The 19,241-nt window shown below is 38.2% G+C and overlaps 1 protein-coding gene across 1 annotated transcript in view; it reads left to right on the forward strand.

Annotated features, from left to right (window-relative positions):
• Window positions 1–19,241, forward strand: part of ubr4 (ubiquitin protein ligase E3 component n-recognin 4) — a 72,873-nt gene that overhangs the window by 36,309 nt on the left and 17,323 nt on the right. Inside the window, exons 52-77 of the mRNA XM_073822608.1 lie at window positions 997–1,131; window positions 1,234–1,408; window positions 1,494–1,634; window positions 1,729–1,850; window positions 1,934–2,045; window positions 2,145–2,275; window positions 3,965–4,142; window positions 4,576–4,680; window positions 5,405–5,542; window positions 5,635–5,803; window positions 5,893–6,097; window positions 6,182–6,295; window positions 9,988–10,197; window positions 10,285–10,434; window positions 10,523–10,750; window positions 10,835–10,913; window positions 11,104–11,322; window positions 11,423–11,591; window positions 11,701–11,845; window positions 12,891–12,976; window positions 13,083–13,170; window positions 13,260–13,453; window positions 13,538–13,777; window positions 13,868–14,006; window positions 14,671–14,796; window positions 14,901–15,029. Of these exons, the coding sequence (XP_073678709.1) occupies window positions 997–1,131; window positions 1,234–1,408; window positions 1,494–1,634; window positions 1,729–1,850; window positions 1,934–2,045; window positions 2,145–2,275; window positions 3,965–4,142; window positions 4,576–4,680; window positions 5,405–5,542; window positions 5,635–5,803; window positions 5,893–6,097; window positions 6,182–6,295; window positions 9,988–10,197; window positions 10,285–10,434; window positions 10,523–10,750; window positions 10,835–10,913; window positions 11,104–11,322; window positions 11,423–11,591; window positions 11,701–11,845; window positions 12,891–12,976; window positions 13,083–13,170; window positions 13,260–13,453; window positions 13,538–13,777; window positions 13,868–14,006; window positions 14,671–14,796; window positions 14,901–15,029 (3,927 nt within the window). The remainder of the gene's footprint in view (window positions 1–996; window positions 1,132–1,233; window positions 1,409–1,493; window positions 1,635–1,728; window positions 1,851–1,933; window positions 2,046–2,144; window positions 2,276–3,964; window positions 4,143–4,575; window positions 4,681–5,404; window positions 5,543–5,634; window positions 5,804–5,892; window positions 6,098–6,181; window positions 6,296–9,987; window positions 10,198–10,284; window positions 10,435–10,522; window positions 10,751–10,834; window positions 10,914–11,103; window positions 11,323–11,422; window positions 11,592–11,700; window positions 11,846–12,890; window positions 12,977–13,082; window positions 13,171–13,259; window positions 13,454–13,537; window positions 13,778–13,867; window positions 14,007–14,670; window positions 14,797–14,900; window positions 15,030–19,241) is intronic.

Consider the following 19,241-nt stretch of genomic DNA (forward strand, 5'->3'; position numbering starts at 1 on the left):
AATTTTTTCCCCATGAATTTTGCCTTTTTTTTTTTTTTTCATTGCATAAATTAAATAGCCAATATTTGCTTTTTACAGTTTTGTCTTGCTTTTCAAAGAAAAAAAAAAATCAATTGCAAAACAACAGTTTAAAAATATTTATTAAACTGAACATTTTAACACTCTAGTAGACATTATAGCCTACCAACAAAGCACAATTTAACTTAAAATTAATAAGTTTGTAAAATAATATTCTTTGGCCATTTTTAAGACCCCCTTCTTGAAGTAGGCATGTGTTTTTAATGTACAAATAAATGCAGCCTTGCTGAGCAAAGGAGAATGTTATAATAAATGTATTAATAGAGCTGTTGTAATGATTATCATTATTTTACTTTTTTATTTTACAGAACAACAGCTGCTCCTGCAGCTCTGTCAGAATAAATACAATTTGTGTGTGTATTAGACAACATGAAGTTCTGTAATTTATTTACAAATGGTTTAAGGCCATCTCGTGATTTCAGTCATCATACAGTAACCAGCAACAACCACCGCTTTCTCTTCTCATGGACGACATGCAACACGATACTAAACAGTCTCTGAGTGTCGGCGCTTTTAATGATTTTTTTTGTTTTAAATGCTTCCATACTGCCGACATGTGTGCACCTCTATTTGATTGTGTCACATCATTGTTCTGTATAATTTATTCGGCCTTTTCACCGAACACCGAAAGAGCTTTTTTTTCTAATTTCGTCTGAATAATTTCAGTTGCCGAACATTCGGTGTATTCCAACTTCTGGTTATTATTACAATTTATTACTTTTTTTGTTCAGTTTTCATCTTACATTTATCATTTATTTTGTATTTTATTTATTTTATTTTATTTACAAAAGCCCTGTTTAATAGTTTTAATGCAAACTTACAATACAGTTTTTGGCTGAGAGGTTTTTCTATTTGTTTCTGTTTGATTTAAATTAAATTGGCTTTTACATGTGGATTTCAATCTTTATAATCTTATAGGAGAAAAATAAAGTTGCAGCTCTAGAGCTGGCCACTCTCCTCCTGTCCATCCCGACTCCTGCTGGAGTACAACAGCAGACCAAAGGCCTTCTGGCTAGCCTGCACACCAGCCGCACAGCCTACCACAACCACAAGGTACAAACATGATCACTGCTGATCAGAACTTTATCCTGTGTTAGACACGAATCACCATATCATTAAGCTCAGCTTTCACACCATTGCTTAATCTGTGTTTAGGATCAGTCTCTGCTGAGCAACGCAGTGCAGTGTTTGAACAGCAGTAGTAAAGAAGGGAAGGAGCTGGACCCTGATGTGTTCCAGAGGCTGGTGATTACAGCCCGCTCCATTGCCATAATGAGACCCAACAACCTTGTGCACTTCACCGAATCCAGACTTCCTCAATCAGACACAGGTACTCCCATTAAACCTCTTAGACATTCTTCATCTTGTTGTCCTTCTACATGCCTCTTAATAACGTCAGTTTTCCTTCTCCACAGATGTTGGTGATGATGGGAAAGATGGACTAAAACAAGCTGATCCTGAGAGCTGTAGCTTCATCATGCAGCTGGTCACTAACTTCTGGAAGCTTCATGCTCTCAAACCCAAAAACGCATTTTTGGCTCCCGCCTGTTTGCCAGGTACATAGTCACACAGGGGGTGGTATTTATTGATTTGAGTCACACTAGGAGTTTATTTACAGGTAACTGACATGTTTCTACCTTTTTCTTTTAGGCCTAACTCACATTGAAGCCACAGTCAATGCACTGATTGATATCATTCACGGTTACTGCACCTGTGAGCTGGATTACATCAATGTGGCATCTAAAATCTACATGCAGATGCTGCTCTGCCCTGTATGTATCTTATTGTGTTTCTTCTCCATAATCTTTGCTTTTTGAAAACAATATTGCAATTCTCACATCTTTCTCGTCTACAGGACACCTCTGTGAGCTTTGCTTGCAAACAGGCTCTGATTAGAGTTTTGAGACCCAGAAACAAACGCAGACACGTGACCTTGCCTTCTCCTCCACGCTCCAACACGCCCATGGGTACGAGCCGTGCCTTTCAGCTTTGTGACTTGTGAATCATACAAACACCTCACAATGAATCAACCCCATAACATGCATTGCTGTGCTTTCATATCCTAGGAGATAAAGATGATGATGACGACGACGATGCGGATGACAAGATGCAGCCCTCCAACATGACAGGAGGGGAAGGCGGCAGGCAGGAGAGTCAAGAGCAAAGCGAGGTGGACCACGGAGACTTTGAGATGGTGGTGAGTTTCGCAACCACTATGAGTCCAGCTGTTGGACACTTAGTGTTAACAAGTATGTCTGATGATGTTGTATGTGCAGGACTGTGCAAAAGTTTAGTTTACTAGTGTTTTCACCAACAAAAAAATCATTGTATCATTTCTATCTTTTGCTGAAGTGTGTCAGTAGGAAATATCAGTTTACATTTCCAAACATTCATTTTGCCATTAATTGTAATAATCCAGTGAGATTGACAACAGCCAGTGCTCCACAAAGAGCTCTGATCTCATCATCATCCAGTCTCTCTGGAATGACATAAAGAAACAGAAAAAACTCAGACTAAATCCAGAATACGTGGCAACGTCTCCAAGATGCTTCAAGAAACCTATTTGCAAAGCTACAGTACTGTTAAAAGTTATAGGCACATGTGTAAAAATGTAAAATGATGATGCCATCAAAATTAAGTAGATTTTGCTCTAGGTAGACTTGCGCATAGTTTTTCAGGTAGCTTTGCAGGTAGGTTTCTTGAAGCATCTTGGAGATTTTGCCACAGAAAATAACAAAAACCAACTAACTTTGCCCAAATGGATACACAGCTTTGAATACTGATGCACAAATATGAGCTGACCTGCTGCTTCATGTAAACTGAGAACACTAAAAAGTCCAATTCAGGTATTTAAAGGGTTACTCTACCCCAAAATGAAAATTTTGTCATTATTCACTTACCCCTATGTCGTTCCAAACCCGTAAAAGCTTCATTCGTCTTTGGAACACAATTTAAGATATTTTGGATGAAAACCGGGAACTTTGTGGCTGTCCCATTGACTGCCAAGTAAATAACACTGTCAGAGCCCAGAAAAGTATGAAAGACATCGTCAAAACAGTCCATCTGCCATCAGTAGTTCACCCATAATTTTACAAAGCTCCCAGCAAGCAATAGTCGTCATTTCACTGTCTGGGTTAACTATAAACCCGATATAGTCCGGCTATGTGTAACCCACTTCCAGCCCAAATAACCTTGAATTTGGTTGCATGCTATTTTTTTGGCAAAATAACTAGTTAGATGTATGATATTCCATCCTGTAAGCAAACTCAGCAACGTTTACAAGGTTTTATGGTTTTTAATTGATGACTTGTCTAATATTGGGATATGTTTAGACGTCTATTAAATTTTCACTGACAGCCCAAATACAAACTTGTTTTAGCCTAGACGTCTGGGCTGTGTTTTCACGGCTAATAGGCGTCTTTTAGACCAAAAATTGCTTGCTGGGCTATGAGGATACTTTCTGTGAATAAAGTCATTATTTTTTGTTTTCTTTGCGTACAAAAAGTAAAATTATGGTTGAACCACTGATGTCAGATGGACTACTTTGACAACGTCTTTCCTACTTTTCATGGCCTTGACAGTGGTATTTACTTGGCAGTAAATGGGACAGTCAAAAAGCCTCCTGGTTTTCATCCAAAATATCTTAAATTGTGTTCCGAAGATGAACAAAGCTTTTAGGGGTTTAAAACGACATGGGGGTAAGTGAGTAATGACAAAATTTTCCTTTTGGGGCTAGCTCCCAAAAAATCCTCTGGTGAAACATCTGTAATGAACACTTTCTATATTTGAGATTTAGGAGTTGCTTTAAAATAAGTCTTTGTCCAAACTACTGTATGTAAAGAAGGCGGTTGTTATGTAATCCTCTCCTCTCTGTTTTGTTCTGCAGTCCGAGTCTATGGTCCTGGAGACGGCAGAGAATGTGAACAATGGGAATCCTTCTCCTCTTGAAGCACTGCTGGCAGGGGCGGAGGGCTTCCCACCCATGCTGGACATCCCTCCAGATGCTGATGATGAGACCATGGTGGAGCTGGCTATAGCTCTCAGTCTGCAACAAGACCAGCAAGGTCAGTTTACACTTTTCTGTCCTCTAAAAGGACATTTAAGTGTCTTATGCACACCAAAGCTGCATTTATTTGATCAAAAATATGGTATAATGACTGAAATTGTAAAATAAATCAGTTTAAAATAACTTTTTTCTATCTGTATGTATTTCAAGATATATGTTATTCCTGTTATGACAAAGCTGAGTTTTCTGCAGTCATTACACCTTTGCCATTACAGGAGTGAATTATATTTTAAAACATATGCAATGGGAAACAGTTTTTTGTAATTATATTTTACAATATTACTGTTTTGCTGTATTGATTAAATAAATGCAGCCTTGGTGAACATTAGAGACTTTTTCTTAAAACATTAAAAAACTTGATTGTTCCAGACTTTTTGCCGATGTGCATTTGATCATCCGGTATCTAATGTGTCTGTCATATGTGTCTGCAGGGAGCAGCAGCAGTGCTTTGGGTCTACAGAGCCTGGGTCTATCCGGTCAGGCCCCAAGCTCCTCATCCCTGGACGCAGGAACCCTTTCAGACACCACTGCATCAGGTAACTGCACCCATTTCTCCACAAGACACTATTTCAATTTGGGGTGGACAATCTGACTTTATATCATGATCTTGAAGATGGCCGCAATCTACTTTTGAAACAAAACATAGAGATCGTGGTCTTTTATCCCCTCGTAATAATGTTAAAGGGATAGTTTACCCAAAAATAAAAATTCTATCATTTACTTTACATTCTGTCAATTACTAACTCATTTCCGTAAGACCTATGTTTAACTTCTGAACACAAATTAAGATGTTTTTGATAAAATCAGAGAGCTTTTCAAGGCCCAGAAAGATGGTAAGGATATCGATAAAATAGTCCATGTGACATCAGTGGTTCAACCGTAATGTTATGAAGCTACAAGAATACTTTTTCTGCACAAAGAAAACAAAACAATTATCGACAATTTCTTCTCTTCCCTGACTGGATATTCTCAATAGTAAATCCCAAAATTGGGAAGATTTCAGCTTTAGATCATGATTGTGCTATAAGATTCTGATACAATATTTTGAAAAGATTTTCCACCCCTACTTTCTGTCATGCTTACTGCATGCTCACCCAGCATTCCTCTTGTCATCCCTCCATGTGCCATTGTTCCTTCCAATTACAATCATTTTCAAACATATGGCTGTTTTTCTATGTATATGTTCGTGTGCACCTTTAGAAACCCCCCTTAGCAAAGCCTGCTGTTTTTTTCCTGTAACAGCTCTGGTTATGCTTTCAGCCCCAGCCTCGGATGATGAGGGGAGCACAGCGGCCACAGACGGCTCCACGCTGCGCACCTCTCCCGCCGAGCACGGGGGCAGTGTGGGCTCTGAGAGTGGCGGCAGCGCCATCGATTCTGTTGCAGGAGAACACAATGGTAAGACTCAATTTTTGACTATTTGTCTGATGTTTTCGAACGTAGATTGTTTTGGAGAGTTTCATTCACTCAGGATGATGTTTGTGTTTCAGTGTCTGGCCGCAGCAGTGCTTATGGGGACACGACTGTTGAAGGACACCCTGCAGGACCTGGCAGCGTGAGCTCCAGCACAGGAGCCATCAGCACCACCACAGCCCAGCATGAAGGAGACGGATCAGAGGGTGAAGGAGAGACGGAAGGAGACATCCACACCAGCAACAGGTCTGTCTGCATGATGGAACACTACTATAGTCTCTTACTATAAACTAAAATAAAATACATTTTAGGTACCATCTCACTCCTCTTTCCAGGTTGCACATGGTGCGTTTGATGCTCTTGGAGCGTCTCTTGCAGCACCTGTCCCAGCTTCACACTGTAGGTGGAGTTCAAGCCATCCCCTACATGCAAGTCATCCTCATGCTGACCACAGATCTGGACGGAGAGGATGAGAAAGACAAGGGAGCACTGGACGACCTTTTGGCCCAGCTCATCGCAGAGCTCGGCATGCACAAGAAGGTGAGACTACGTTAAGAGAGAACTTCACTTAATGCATTTTTCCTGTGTGGAAACAGAATATGGACTGTCGTTTTTGGTTTTCAGGATGTTTCAAAGAAGAATGAGCGCAGTTCCATAAACGAGGTGCACCTGGTCATCATGAGGCTCCTCAGTGTCTTCATGTCCCGCACCAAGTCTGGCTCAAAATCCTCCTCTGAGGTAACTCTCAACTTCACTCCGGTAAAACAGTGCTTTTTGAACCACAAAGCCTAAGAATTAAACTATATAGCATACTAATATTCAGAGATTTGGAGTCGTTAAGATTTTTTTCCTCAAAGGCCTGTGCACACCGGGAACGTTTAATGCTCATTTAAAAAAAAATGGTCTTGCTGAGCAGACATTGATATCTAACGATAAAGTAGACGAAGAAGATGCATCGATGCAAGATAAATGTAGAGCTGCCAGTCTCATTGGTGTCTGAACACAAAGAGCTTTATGACAAATGTGACAGTAACTACAAAAATTTCGTTAAGAGGGAGTTGATATGAAGAGGAATTCCACCTTATGTATTTGCACGTTCACTAGGCTCATAATATGCTGATTTGGTGGTCAAAAACATTTCTTATTATTATTATCAATGATGAAAATGGTTGTGCTGCTTAATATTTTTGTTGAAACAGTTATATAGTTTTATAGCAATCTTCGGTTAATAGAACATTGACATTGATTTAATGTATCTTTGCGGAAAAAAAGCAATAATTCTTGTTTTTGGTTTTTTGTGAACTTTATACAGTTATTATTTGAGATTAAGATTTAAATTCTTTAAGAAACTAAGGCCCGGTTTCACAGATAGGGTTTAGGCTAAGCCAGAATTAGGCCATAGTTCAATTAGGACAATTAAGTAATTTTTATAAACATGCTTACAAAAATACATTACTGGTGTGCATCTTAAGACAATACAAAGGCACTGATATATTTTAAGATCAAACAGTGCAATTTTATTTTAGTTGAAACAACTCAGACTTACATTTTAGTCTGGAACTAGGCTTAAGCCTTGTCTGTGAAACCGGGGGTAAATGTTTAAAATTATTTTCTAATTGATTTATTTTTAGAAAATGTATTATTATTGAAGTATAATTTTAGGAAAGTTTGAGATCTGCCAATAATTTACATTTGATAACATGTACAGCATTTAAAATAACCCTGACAACAATAACCCCTTTCACACAGTAATACCAGTAAGTTGCTGTAAAATTGCTATAAAATCTTTTACCGGTAAAGCACCATTCACACATCAGTTTCAAAATACCAGTAAAGTCTGGGACATCATTAACCAGAATTGACCTCTAAACAGCTGTGCCTCCCGGTGTTGTGTTTGTAAACATGTAGTGGTATAGGCGATCAGTGTTTGTAAAGATGTTTTAATTTGTGTCACTGTTCTCATTTATGCAACTGCTTTTGGCCCAGAGACACTGTATATTAGACAACTTTTAGTCTCGCGTAGCCACACCTTCAGACTGACGGCTGAAGGTCTGGAACTCATGGCAGCTTTCATTGGCCAAGTCCCGCCCATAAGACCGTTTGATCTACATGTCAAACAACCAATCACAGTTTGTTTCATTCAGCGTCACGTTTCTGTGCATGGAAATGCCCCCACAACAATAGACTGGCGTGCAACAAGTCAGTCATTGAAATAACCAGCATTGAAAGTTAATGAAGAAGAGGGAGAACAAGCAGTAAGTCAGTAATTTGTTCGCGAACGTCGCATATGTGTATAACAACAATGGCGTCTGCATAAGCACCTTTTAGCAAAACGCCGAGTAAATCAGTCTGCGCTTTGTTTCCCGGCGGACCGAAAATAAACGCGACACTCGCGTCTTCCGGAAATCCGGTCAAGTTCAACTAATCAGATGACGACTTCGAAATTCCTGAAGTGTTTCCAGTTAAGCGTACCATATGCATCAGACGTTTAGCCTACGTTCCGTGGGCGTGACGTCTGAGGCTGAGACTAGACGACTTTAGATTAGATACATTTCTTTGACTTCCATAAACAGTGCAAGTAAATGTGTCATCTGCGTCAGTGTGTTATGATTTGCCCAGTGCATTCTGAACTTGTGCCTGCACATTACCGATAATTTACTAGTAATGTTAGAACTTTTCATACTGGTAAAATGCCAGAATTAATTTACCAGTATTTTTTAAAAGGTCATGTTCACACGATCTCTTAACCCTTACGTGTTGTTGGGGACGTTGTTGAGTCTTAATTTGGCCACAACTTTTTCTCTGTTAAAGCAAATTAAATGATTTTTTGTGAGAAATCTTATTTTGACACATATTTTAAGAAAATGCTTTGAATTTTTTCAAAAGCTCTGGGCAAATTTACTACCCTCTCATTATGTTTGTGGATGAAAACATCCACTAAATTAAACTGCTGTAAAAATTTATCAGATAATTTTTTTTTTTTTTTGCATAAATCTGTTAATCAACCTCAGTCCTAATCAAAACTACCAAATCTTTTGAAAAAATTCAGGATTTTGACTCTTTAATTGGCAAGTTCATAAATGATGTCACTGATTTTGGAAGAAAAACACACAAAATGACTTCTTTTCAATATAAAAGGTAATTGTGGACTGTAATTTTTTTTTTTACCTTTTGAACAGTCTTGGACATGTGAAAGATTAGTAAGAAGATTGGTTTTCATGCATTGTTAGTTTTGGCGCAGCATCAGATTTTCATTTTTTTTCTCCCTCATTTGTTATTCGTGGCAAAGCCATGACACCATATAATGATGAATTCTTGATTGTTTGTGGTTTTCCCTGTTGGGAAGAGATAAAATTAGTAAATTTTACTGTTGACTATCAGTTGGCCCCATTAACCCTTTAGGATAGGCCTTTGCAAAAAAAAGCTTAGTTTTACATAGAGTTCTATGGAGTATAACGACATATTATAGTGTGCGTGTGTATGTGTGTGTGAAAGTGTGTGAAAGTGTGAGAGAGACCTTTGTGCACCTTGATACATCTGAGAAAATCAAAATAAGCACCTCAGCTCTCAGAACTATATGGTAAACAAAAACAAAGTAAGTATATTTATGTTTTTGTTTACCATATAGTTCTGAGAGCTGAGGTGCTTATTTTGATTTTCTCGGATGTATCAAGGTGCACAGAGGTCTCTCTCACACTGGTGGTTATAATGGAAGTCAATGGGGCAAAAACAGCCACGAACAATAAATGAGGAAGAAAAAAAGAAAATCTGATGCTGCGCCAAAACTAACAATGGATGAAAACCAATCTTCTTACTAATCTTTCACATGTCCAAGACTGTTCAAAAGGTTAAAAAAAATCCAGTCCACGATTGCCTTTTATATTGAAAATAAGTCTTTTTGTGTGTTTTTTTCCAAAATCAGTGACATCATTTATGAACTTGCCAATTAAAGAGTCAAAATCCTGAATTTTTTCAAAAGATTTGGTAGATTTGATCAGGACTGAGGTTGATTAACAGATTTATGCAAAAAAAAATCAAAAAAATATTTATCTGATAAATTTTAGTTTAATTTAGTGGATGTTTTCATCCACGAACATAACGAGAGGGTAGTGAATGTGAACAATGCACAAGGGTTAATGGTAATTTACCTGTAATTTGCTATGAAGACTATATGTGTGAAAGAGGCTATTGATTGGCAGCCACACTATTTGATTGGCATTTGGCCATCTTTTCCTTACATCTGTTAGCATACTGACTTTAGATTAGTCTTCCTGCCTTGAACATAAGCTTACCTTAACATTCAACACTTTTGCTTCAGGAAGTGTACATTTCTAATATTGTTGTTTCCATGTTTCTACCAGGTTCAGTTTGCCACAGCTGTAAATGTGAAAACTGTTAAATAATTCAGTTTCATCTCTGTTTTCCACCAGTCGTCTTCTCTCATCTCTAACGCAACAGCTACCGCTCTGCTCAGCATGGGAGCGATAGACTACTGCCTGCATGTGCTGAAATCACTGCTGGAGTTCTGGAAGACTCAGCAGGGCGATGAGGAGCCGACAGCTACCAGTCAGCTCCTAAAACCCCACACTTCCTCTTCTCCCCCAGACATGAGCCCCTTTTTCCTGCGGCAGTATGTCAAGGTACAGGCAGAATCTTAAAAAGCTTGCTCTTTTTGTATATGTGTTGCCTTAAAGTCATGATTATTAAATTATGGGTGTGTTTCTCAGGGCCACGCTGCTGATGTGTTTGAAGCATACTCTCAGCTCCTCACCGAGATGGTCCTCCGACTCCCGTACCAGATCAAGAAAATTGCCGACGCCAACCCGCGCATCCCACCTCCAATCTTTGATCACTCCTGGTTCTATTTCCTGTCAGAGGTAATGCACCTCATTCACTTTTGACCTGTGCTGAAGAGTTTTCAATGAATAATTTAGCATGAATCAACTTTCTTTAATCATCTTCCAGTATCTGATGATCCAGCAAACGCCGTTTGTGAGGCGACAAGTAAGGAAGCTCCTGCTGTTCATCTGCGGATCCAAAGAGAAGTACCGTCAACTCAGAGATCTCCACACACTTGACTCCCATGTGCGGGGCATCAAGAAGCTTCTGGAGGAGCAGGGCATCTTCCAGAGGGGAGGAATCGTCACTGCGTCATCTGGCTCCGCTCTACAGTACGACACGCTCATTAGTCTGGTAAGTAACAGGTTTGCGTGATGCCCTATGAATTTTACTACTCTTTGAGTTCGGATTTGCATGAACTTCTTTCCTTTTACACAGATGGAGCACCTTAAAGCATGTGCTGAAATAGCCACTCAGAGGACTATCAACTGGCAGAAATTCTGCATGAAGGATGACTGTAAGTGGAAAATTTGTCCTACATTTTCCTTTATGCATTTGCATTTCTTGCTTTCCCTAGTAATCAAGCCAATGATGACCTTAGCGTTAACATCATACTCTACATTTTCAGTTTAATAACTGCTTAGCTATTCTAGTTTTCTTAGTTGTAAGGTCACTTGTGGTACTAATCAAATTCTCTCTCTGTGTAGCGGTGTTGTACTTCCTGCTGCAAGTGAGTTTCCTGGTGGATGAGGGTGTTTCTCCAGTCCTGCTGCAGCTGCTCTCTTGCGCTTTATGTGGCAGTAAAGTCCTTGCGGCTTCCTCCTCTGGAGCTTCAGGTGGAGGTTCTGGAGGTTCATCTCAGCCCTCTCAGAGCAAATCATCCAGCAAGAAGAGCAAGAAAGAAGACAAGGAAAAAGACAAAGAAGGTTCGATTTTTGATAATTGAACCACTTTCATTTAGGATTAATAATCAGAAAAAACACTTCTATTGCACTTTTTTCAATGTTCCTGTTGTGTTTTCTCCAGGAGATGGTGCTGGCAGTCAAGAAGATCAGCTATGTACAGCTCTGGTCAGTCAGCTCAATAAATTTGCAGATAAGGAGACACTTATTCAGTTCCTGCGTTGCTTCCTGCTCGAGTCCAACTCTTCATCTGTTCGCTGGCAAGCCCACTGCCTCACGCTGCATATCTACAGGTTCTTAGCTACTATATCCAAGCACCTTCCAACACACTCTCTCATGTCCTGCTTTGAGCTTGATCCAGAAGTTCCATTGTGTTAAATCAAATGAATATTTGCATTGCAGGAACTCAAACAAATCCCAGCAGGAGTTGCTGCTCGACCTGATGTGGGCCATTTGGCCAGAACTACCCGCTTATGGGCGTAAAGCAGCTCAGTTTGTCGACCTACTCGGATACTTCTCCCTCAAAACACCTCAGACGGAAAAGAAGGTAGCGGTTCTCGAATATGTTTTTTTTTTTTCTTCTATGAAATTACTGGGTAGAATTTGATCTATAGTTAAAAATACACTGGCTTTCAAAGTTTAGAGTCAGAATAGGATAGGATTTTTTAAGGGGGACATTGGATTCCCATTTTCCACAAGTTGGTATGATTCTTTAGGGTTTTCATGAAATGTCTGCAACATACTTTGGTTAAAATTCCTTAATGGTTGTCTGTCCCTCACTTCTGTTTTTTGTGTATTCGGCGGTGCGTTACCATCAAAAACAAATTTATGTCAGGAGAAAATGAAGACTCTTATGTTCACTTTTACATGCAACAACAAAAAACTTAAAAAATGAAAGTATGCTAGTACTACAGTCTATCAGCGGTCGTGGCCGGGGCCTGAGCAGTATGATGTCAAATCAGAACGGCTTGATAATTGAAACTGTTTAGATTTTTTGGGGATTAAAAAATGGGATTAAATGGATTTTTATCATTGTAGGGTGGTTGTCACACACTGCTAAGCAAGTTATCATTCAATGCAGCCGTTCACATGTCGCGCCTAAAAACGCGTGGAAAACGCTAGGCGCGTCGCTTTCTCCTTTCCAAATCACTCTGTAGCTTGCGCATGGAAAACGCGAGCGCGTCGCTTCCATTATGCGCGCGCATACCGCGCGTCTACATTTGAAATAACGAACTTTAGCGCGCAAAAGACGCGACATGTGAACGGCCCCTTAGATAGTGTTCTAAGTAGTTTAGAACGCAAGTTTATTTTGAAAAAAGAGCAACTTTTGAACGTATGATTGAAACAATTGGCTATGAGCTACGCACAGGCGCATTTGATAGACATTCGTAGCGCCCAATAAACGGCTCTGGGCATTCGTAAACCACGCCTCAAATACAAGAAAATTAACATGTGGTTCCCAGACCACGAATCATGACGAAGTCATAACGTGGTCTGGCGTTAGCCAGGCTAGTGTAATAGGTTAGTTACTTACAAATTTAAAATGTCAGTATGAGTGTTTGCAACTAATGTTTCAATTCTGTGTTTTCCAGCTGAAGGAATACTCTCAAAAGGCTGTAGAAATTTTGAGGGCACAGAACCACATCCTGACCAATCATCCCAATTCAAACATATACAAGTAAGTCTTCCCAGCATGCTCTCATTGGACTAGTTTGTATTATATTTTGGGTCATGTTTATGAGAACAATCCTGAATTTTTCATCTTTTCACACTTACCCTCTCAGCACCCTTTCTGGACTGGTGGAATTTGATGGATTTTACCTGGAAAGTGATCCTTGCTTGGTGTGCAACAATCCTGAAGTGCCCTTCTCTGTGAGTGATGTTTATGACATGATTTTTAAATGCTTGTTTTATCTGCTATGGTTCTAAATGTCAGTCTACTTTATTCCCTGTGCTCTTAGAACATCAAACTCTCATCTATCAAAGTGGACACACGTTACACCACCACTCAGCAAGTGGTGAAACTGATTGGCAGCCACACTATCAGCAAAGTCACTGTGAAGATTGGCGATCTCAAGAGAACCAAGATGGTTCGCACGATTAACCTCTACTACAACAACAGGACCGTACAGGCCATTGTAGAGCTGAAGAACAAGTAAGAAGCTAACCAGTCTCTTAAAAATGTAACTTTTTTGACATTTAATGATACATTAAAATATTTAAAAATTTGTGTTCACAGACCTGCCCGCTGGCACAAAGCTAAAAAGGTGCAGTTGACCCCGGGCCAAACTGAAGTGAAGATTGACCTTCCTCTCCCCATTGTGGCCTCCAACCTGATGATTGAATTCTCTGATTTCTATGAGAACTACCAGGCGTCTACAGAGACCCTGCAGTGTCCTCGTTGCAGCGCCTCTGTCCCTGCCAACCCAGGAGTCTGTGGCAACTGTGGAGAGAATGTGTATCAGTGCCATAAGTGCAGGTACGCATGAATTGGATGTGGTACAAAAAAACTAAGATAACTCACAGAATTGTACTGAAAGATCGCAATTGTCTGTTTTGAATTTTCCAGATCCATTAATTATGATGAGAAGGACCCGTTCCTGTGCAATGCCTGTGGTTTCTGTAAATATGCACGCTTTGACTTCATGCTGTATGCAAAACCTTGCTGTGCTGTGGATCCTATAGAAAATGAAGAAGACAGGAAAAAGGTATGGCAGGCATAAATATCTAATATATAAAAATAAATGTCTGTTTATGTGGATTATGTAAGGTAGAACAGGAATGTGTACAGCAACAGACATATGGCGCTTTTCCACTACACAGTACCAGCTTGCCTCGGCTCGGCTCTGTTTGGTTTTCCACTGTGTAAAAGTTGTACCTGTACCGGCTTCCAGGTACTTTTTTTCGTACCACCTCCGGCGAGGTTCCAAGCGAGCTGAGGCGAGCTAAGGCGATACTAAAATGTGACGTGAAAACACAGCAGACTGCTGATTGGTCAGAGAGAATCGTCACTATTCACTGCGTCATCATTGCACGCGCCAGCGCCAGCAATAGTATCCAGAATAACCCCGCCATTTTTAAAAAGTTTGGCCAGAGATTGCGTGACATATCCAATCCATTACATATTATGGCAACTCGGAAGAATACGCCGTGGTCAAACGAGGAGGTGCAGACAGCGGGTGTGTGTCGCGTAGGAGATTACATCACGGCAGTTTCTTGCAGCGTCGCTATGACAACCAGGTACTATTGTGGAGGTACAGGTACAACTTTTACACAGTGGAAAACCAAACAGAGCCGAGTCGAGCTGGTACTGTGTAGTGGAAAAGCGCCAATACAAACAGATGATAATGTTAATGATTTTTTTGTGTTCAGGCTGTGACCAACATCAACACTCTGCTCGACAAGGCTGACCGTGTTTACCATCAGCTTATGGGTCACCGGCCACAGCTGGAGAGCCTGCTGTCCAAAGTAAATGAGGCTGCACCTGAGAAACCACAGGTCAGTCTGTCAGCTTCTGCTTCAGACGGATCAACGACTCTTCTTATTTGAATTACCCAAATGAGTTTTTGGTGTGTTGTTGATGTTTTCATGGCTCTTCACAGGATGATACAGGTGCAGGCGCTGGTCTCGGTACCTCCACTGCCAGTGTCAATCGGTACATTCAGCAGCTGGCACAGGAATACAGTGGAGACTGCAGGACTTCATTCGATGAGCTCTCCAAAATCATCCAGGTTAGAGATAAATAGAGCTGTTACTGTACAAGAATAGTAGTCGGGAATAATACCAGAGAATTTTCACAATACTGCTCATACCACAACCAATTGTTGTAGCATATAATATGCTATTAAAGTTTTAAAAAAATAATAATTTTATGTAAATATTTAATCATAAAGTAATTAAAATATTAAAATTAACAAATTAACAAGTTTATTGTCTTATTTTTATTATTAATTATATAAGTTGATATTTATGTGTTTAGTTTGATGATTTAATATTAATTAATGATTAATTAATTAATGTTTTTAATAAAAAAATATATATTATTATTGCTATTGTTTTATTTTCATAATATTAATATTATTATTTTATTATCTTGTGTTTATAATTAATTAAAATTTCTTTTCTGCCCATCAATGCAGCATTTATTTGATCAAAAACATAAAGTAGTATTGTGAAATATATTATAGCAATTTAAAATAGTGTTTTTCTATTTTAATACACTTTAAAATAGATTTTATTGCTGTGATTCACAGCTGAATTTTCAGCATCATTGCTCCAGTCTTCAGTGTCACATCATCTTTCAGAAATCATTGTAATATCTGATTTATTATCAAGGTTAGAAATAGTTAATATGCTTAATATTAAGCAAAAATGCTTAATATTTTTGGAACCTGTGGTACTTTTTCAGGATTCTTTAATGAATAAAAAGTTTTAAAGAACAGCATTTATTTAAAATGTAAATCTTTTGTAACAATATACACTACCGTTCAAAAGTTTGGGGTCAGTAATCTTTCCTTTTTTTGGAGGAAATGAATAGTTTTATTCAGCAAGGATGTATTAAAAAGTGATAGTAAAGACTTGCATTGTTAGAAAAGATTTCTATTTTGAATAAGTGCTGTTCTTTGAACTTTTCTGAATCAAAGAATTCTGAAAAAGGAGTTTCCATAAGATACTGTTTTCATTAACTGATTATAAATTAGAATATTAATATGATTTCTAAAGGATCATGTGACACTGAAGACAGAAGTAATGTCTGGTGAAAAACTAGCTTTTCACCACAGAAACAAATTATGTTTTAAAGTGTGTTAAAATAGAAAACCTATTTTAAATTGCGCGAATATATATCACAGGTAGGGTTGTGACGATGAGGAAATTACACCGGTAATACCGGTATCACCGTGGGGGTGGGGGTTTACTCTTTTCCTCTTTTTTTCTGCTTAAATAGCTTATAAATGTGTGCGTATTATACTTTCACTTTCAGTTTTGCGGGAATTGGCAATTCGGCGGTGATTGTTTGAATGGACGACAACGAAACTACAAAAAAAACAAATCTGTGATATTAAACACAGAACTTTTATTAACATAACAACAACACAATGCTACAGGCTCAAAAAACTGTGGAAGTTGCAACCAAACAAATAACATCCATAGAATGTTTATTACATAGCCTATGTTCGAATGTTTTTAATAACATTCTAACATAGGCTACGTAATAAACGTTCTATGGTTGTTAAAATAGAAAGATAAATAAATAAATTGCACAAAGTTTAAATAAGATTAAACGAATGAACAAGAAACGAATATAAAAGAAAAACTTCCAAAATGCGTTAGGCTACAAAAATGACAAGTCAGCAGTCGGGGCGCGCTTGAAGGTGCTTGTATAAATTAGTTGTGTTTCCTCCAGATGCTGCCACCTTTGTCAGGCAAAGTTTGCAGATTGCCTTATTAACATTTTCAGGTTCCCTTTTTTGCATTTGGTTTGAACCCAAAATATTGCCAAACAGGCGCTTTTGCATTGCGTTTTGACACTAAATCGTCCGCCATTCTTTCTGTAAATTCGACTCCTCTCGTTCTCCTCACGTGATAAATGAAATATGACGCATTGTAACCATGTTCAGTTTTTAATTATATTGCATGCTCTCGTCTTAAAGTGCCCCTATTATGCCATGTTAAAGGTAGTTAATATTGTTGTAATAGTCTCTTAACCCCTTAAGCTCTGGCCACGCCCTAGGACCCACCGGTGGGTCCGCAGGGGGGTCATTGTATTATTTTAAAAAAATCTATTAATTGTTAAGCACAAAACTAGACATATATGGTATTTTTTGAAAGCTTAGAACCTCTGCTTTCTTGCGAATCCAATGATATTTGCATTAATTTTACATAAAAAAAAAAAATACAGTCTAAATTTGTTATTGCGCAACCTCCCCCCCCCCTCGAGAAAATCAGACAAATAATGATGTTTCATATTTATGGCACACAAACTCACTAAAAATAGACAAGTCATATATCAAATGAAAGCTCTTACTCTCAGGAATATAAATATGTGCTTCACTTCACAGATTTTTCACATTACAGTAAAATATCGAAGAATAATTTCAAAAGAATCACGAAAACTGAAATGACTCCTGTGAACAAGCAAACTTTTGCATTATATTTCTGCACTAATAACTACATCTGTGCTCACATACTAGCCTAAAATCCTATATCAACTTTTAGCTTAGGATGTTTTCTTCAAAATGAGACCATTTCTGTCAGTTTATTCCGAAGTATATGGGTAGGGCGCCCTTTGGTGTGTCTACTGCTTTCAGAAATTGAAAAAAAATTACTAATGCAAAAGCACAATCGGAGATTCTTATGCCTCCTTTCAGTCAAAGCTAAATAACTTTTGCTTGGAAGATGTTATCAACAAAATTCTTTTTTCCTGTGTTTACTGCCACCTTGTGGAATCAAAAGAAACTTTCTGCTGGGAAATAGACCAAACAGGTCCTAAATTACAGACTTCTAAATATCAACTAAAATCTCTTCAGCTCTGGCCACTCCCTTGGACCCACCGACGGGTCCACGGGGGGGGGTCATCGTATTATTTTTTTTAAATCTATGAACTGTGAAGCACAAAACTAGACATATATGGTATTTTTTGAAAGCTTAGAACCTCTGCTTTCTTGCGAATCCCATGATATTTGCATTAATTTTACATAAAAAAAAAAAATACATTCTAAATTCGTTATTGCGCAACCTCCCCCCCCCCTCGAGAAAATCAGACAAATAATGATGTTTCATATTTATGGCACACAAACTCACTAAAAATAGACAAGTCATATATCAAATGAAAGCTCTTACTCTCAGGAATATAAATATGTGCTTCACTTCACAGATTTTTCACATTACAGTAAAATATCGAAGAATAATTTCAAAAGAAACACAAAAACTGAAATGACTCCTGTGAACAAGCAAACTTTTGCATCATATTTCTGCACTGATAACTACATCTGTGTTCACATACTAGCCTAAAATCCTATATCAGCTTTTAGCTTAGGTTGTTTTCTTTAAAATGAGACCATTTCTGTCAGTTTATTCCGAAGTATATGGGTAGGGCGCCCTTTGGTGTGTCTACTGCTTTCAGAAATCAAAAATGAATAATGTAAAAGCACAATTGGAGATTCCTATGCCTCCTTTCAGTCAAAGCTAAATAACTTTTGCTTGGAAGATGTTATCAACAAAATTCTTTTTTCCTGTGTTTACTGCCACCTAGAGGAATCAAAAGAATCCTCCTACAGGAACATAGACCTAACTGGTCCTTATTTACAGACTTCTAAATAACAACTAAATTAAAACAATAATAATTTTTCTTACTTTTTCTTTGTGTTTATGACAATATTGTAAAAATATGAAATCCAAAATATGCAATATTTTACCCATGTTTTAAAACACTGAATATTTCCTGTCAAATGAGACCATTTTTATCAATTTATTCCAAAGTATGTGGTTAGGGCGCTCTTTTAAGTTCAGGTGTGTCTACTGCATTCAGAAAAAAAAAAAAGAGAATTAAAGGAGACTCCAATGCCTCATTTCAGTCAAAGCTAAATAACTTTTGCTTGGAAGATGTTATCAACAAAATTCTTTTTTCCCGTGTTTACTGCCACCTAGTGGAATAAAATGAGACCTCTTGCAGGAACATAGACCAAACTTTTCCTAATTTACAGATATATACATAAAAAAAATAATAAAAAATATATATAAAAATCTGACTTTTTGACTGTGTTTATGACAATATTACAAACATATACAATACAAAATATGCAAAAATTTACTCATGTTTTAAAATTCAGAAAGTTTCCTGTCAAATGAGACCATTTTTTTCAAATTATTCCAAAGTATGTGGTTAGGGCGCTCTCTTAAATTCTGGTGTGCCTAACTCTGAAAAAAATCCAAAATATGCTGCA

Source organism: Garra rufa, chromosome 18, assembly GCF_049309525.1.
Source record: "Garra rufa chromosome 18, GarRuf1.0, whole genome shotgun sequence".
NCBI lineage: Eukaryota > Metazoa > Chordata > Actinopteri > Cypriniformes > Cyprinidae > Garra > Garra rufa.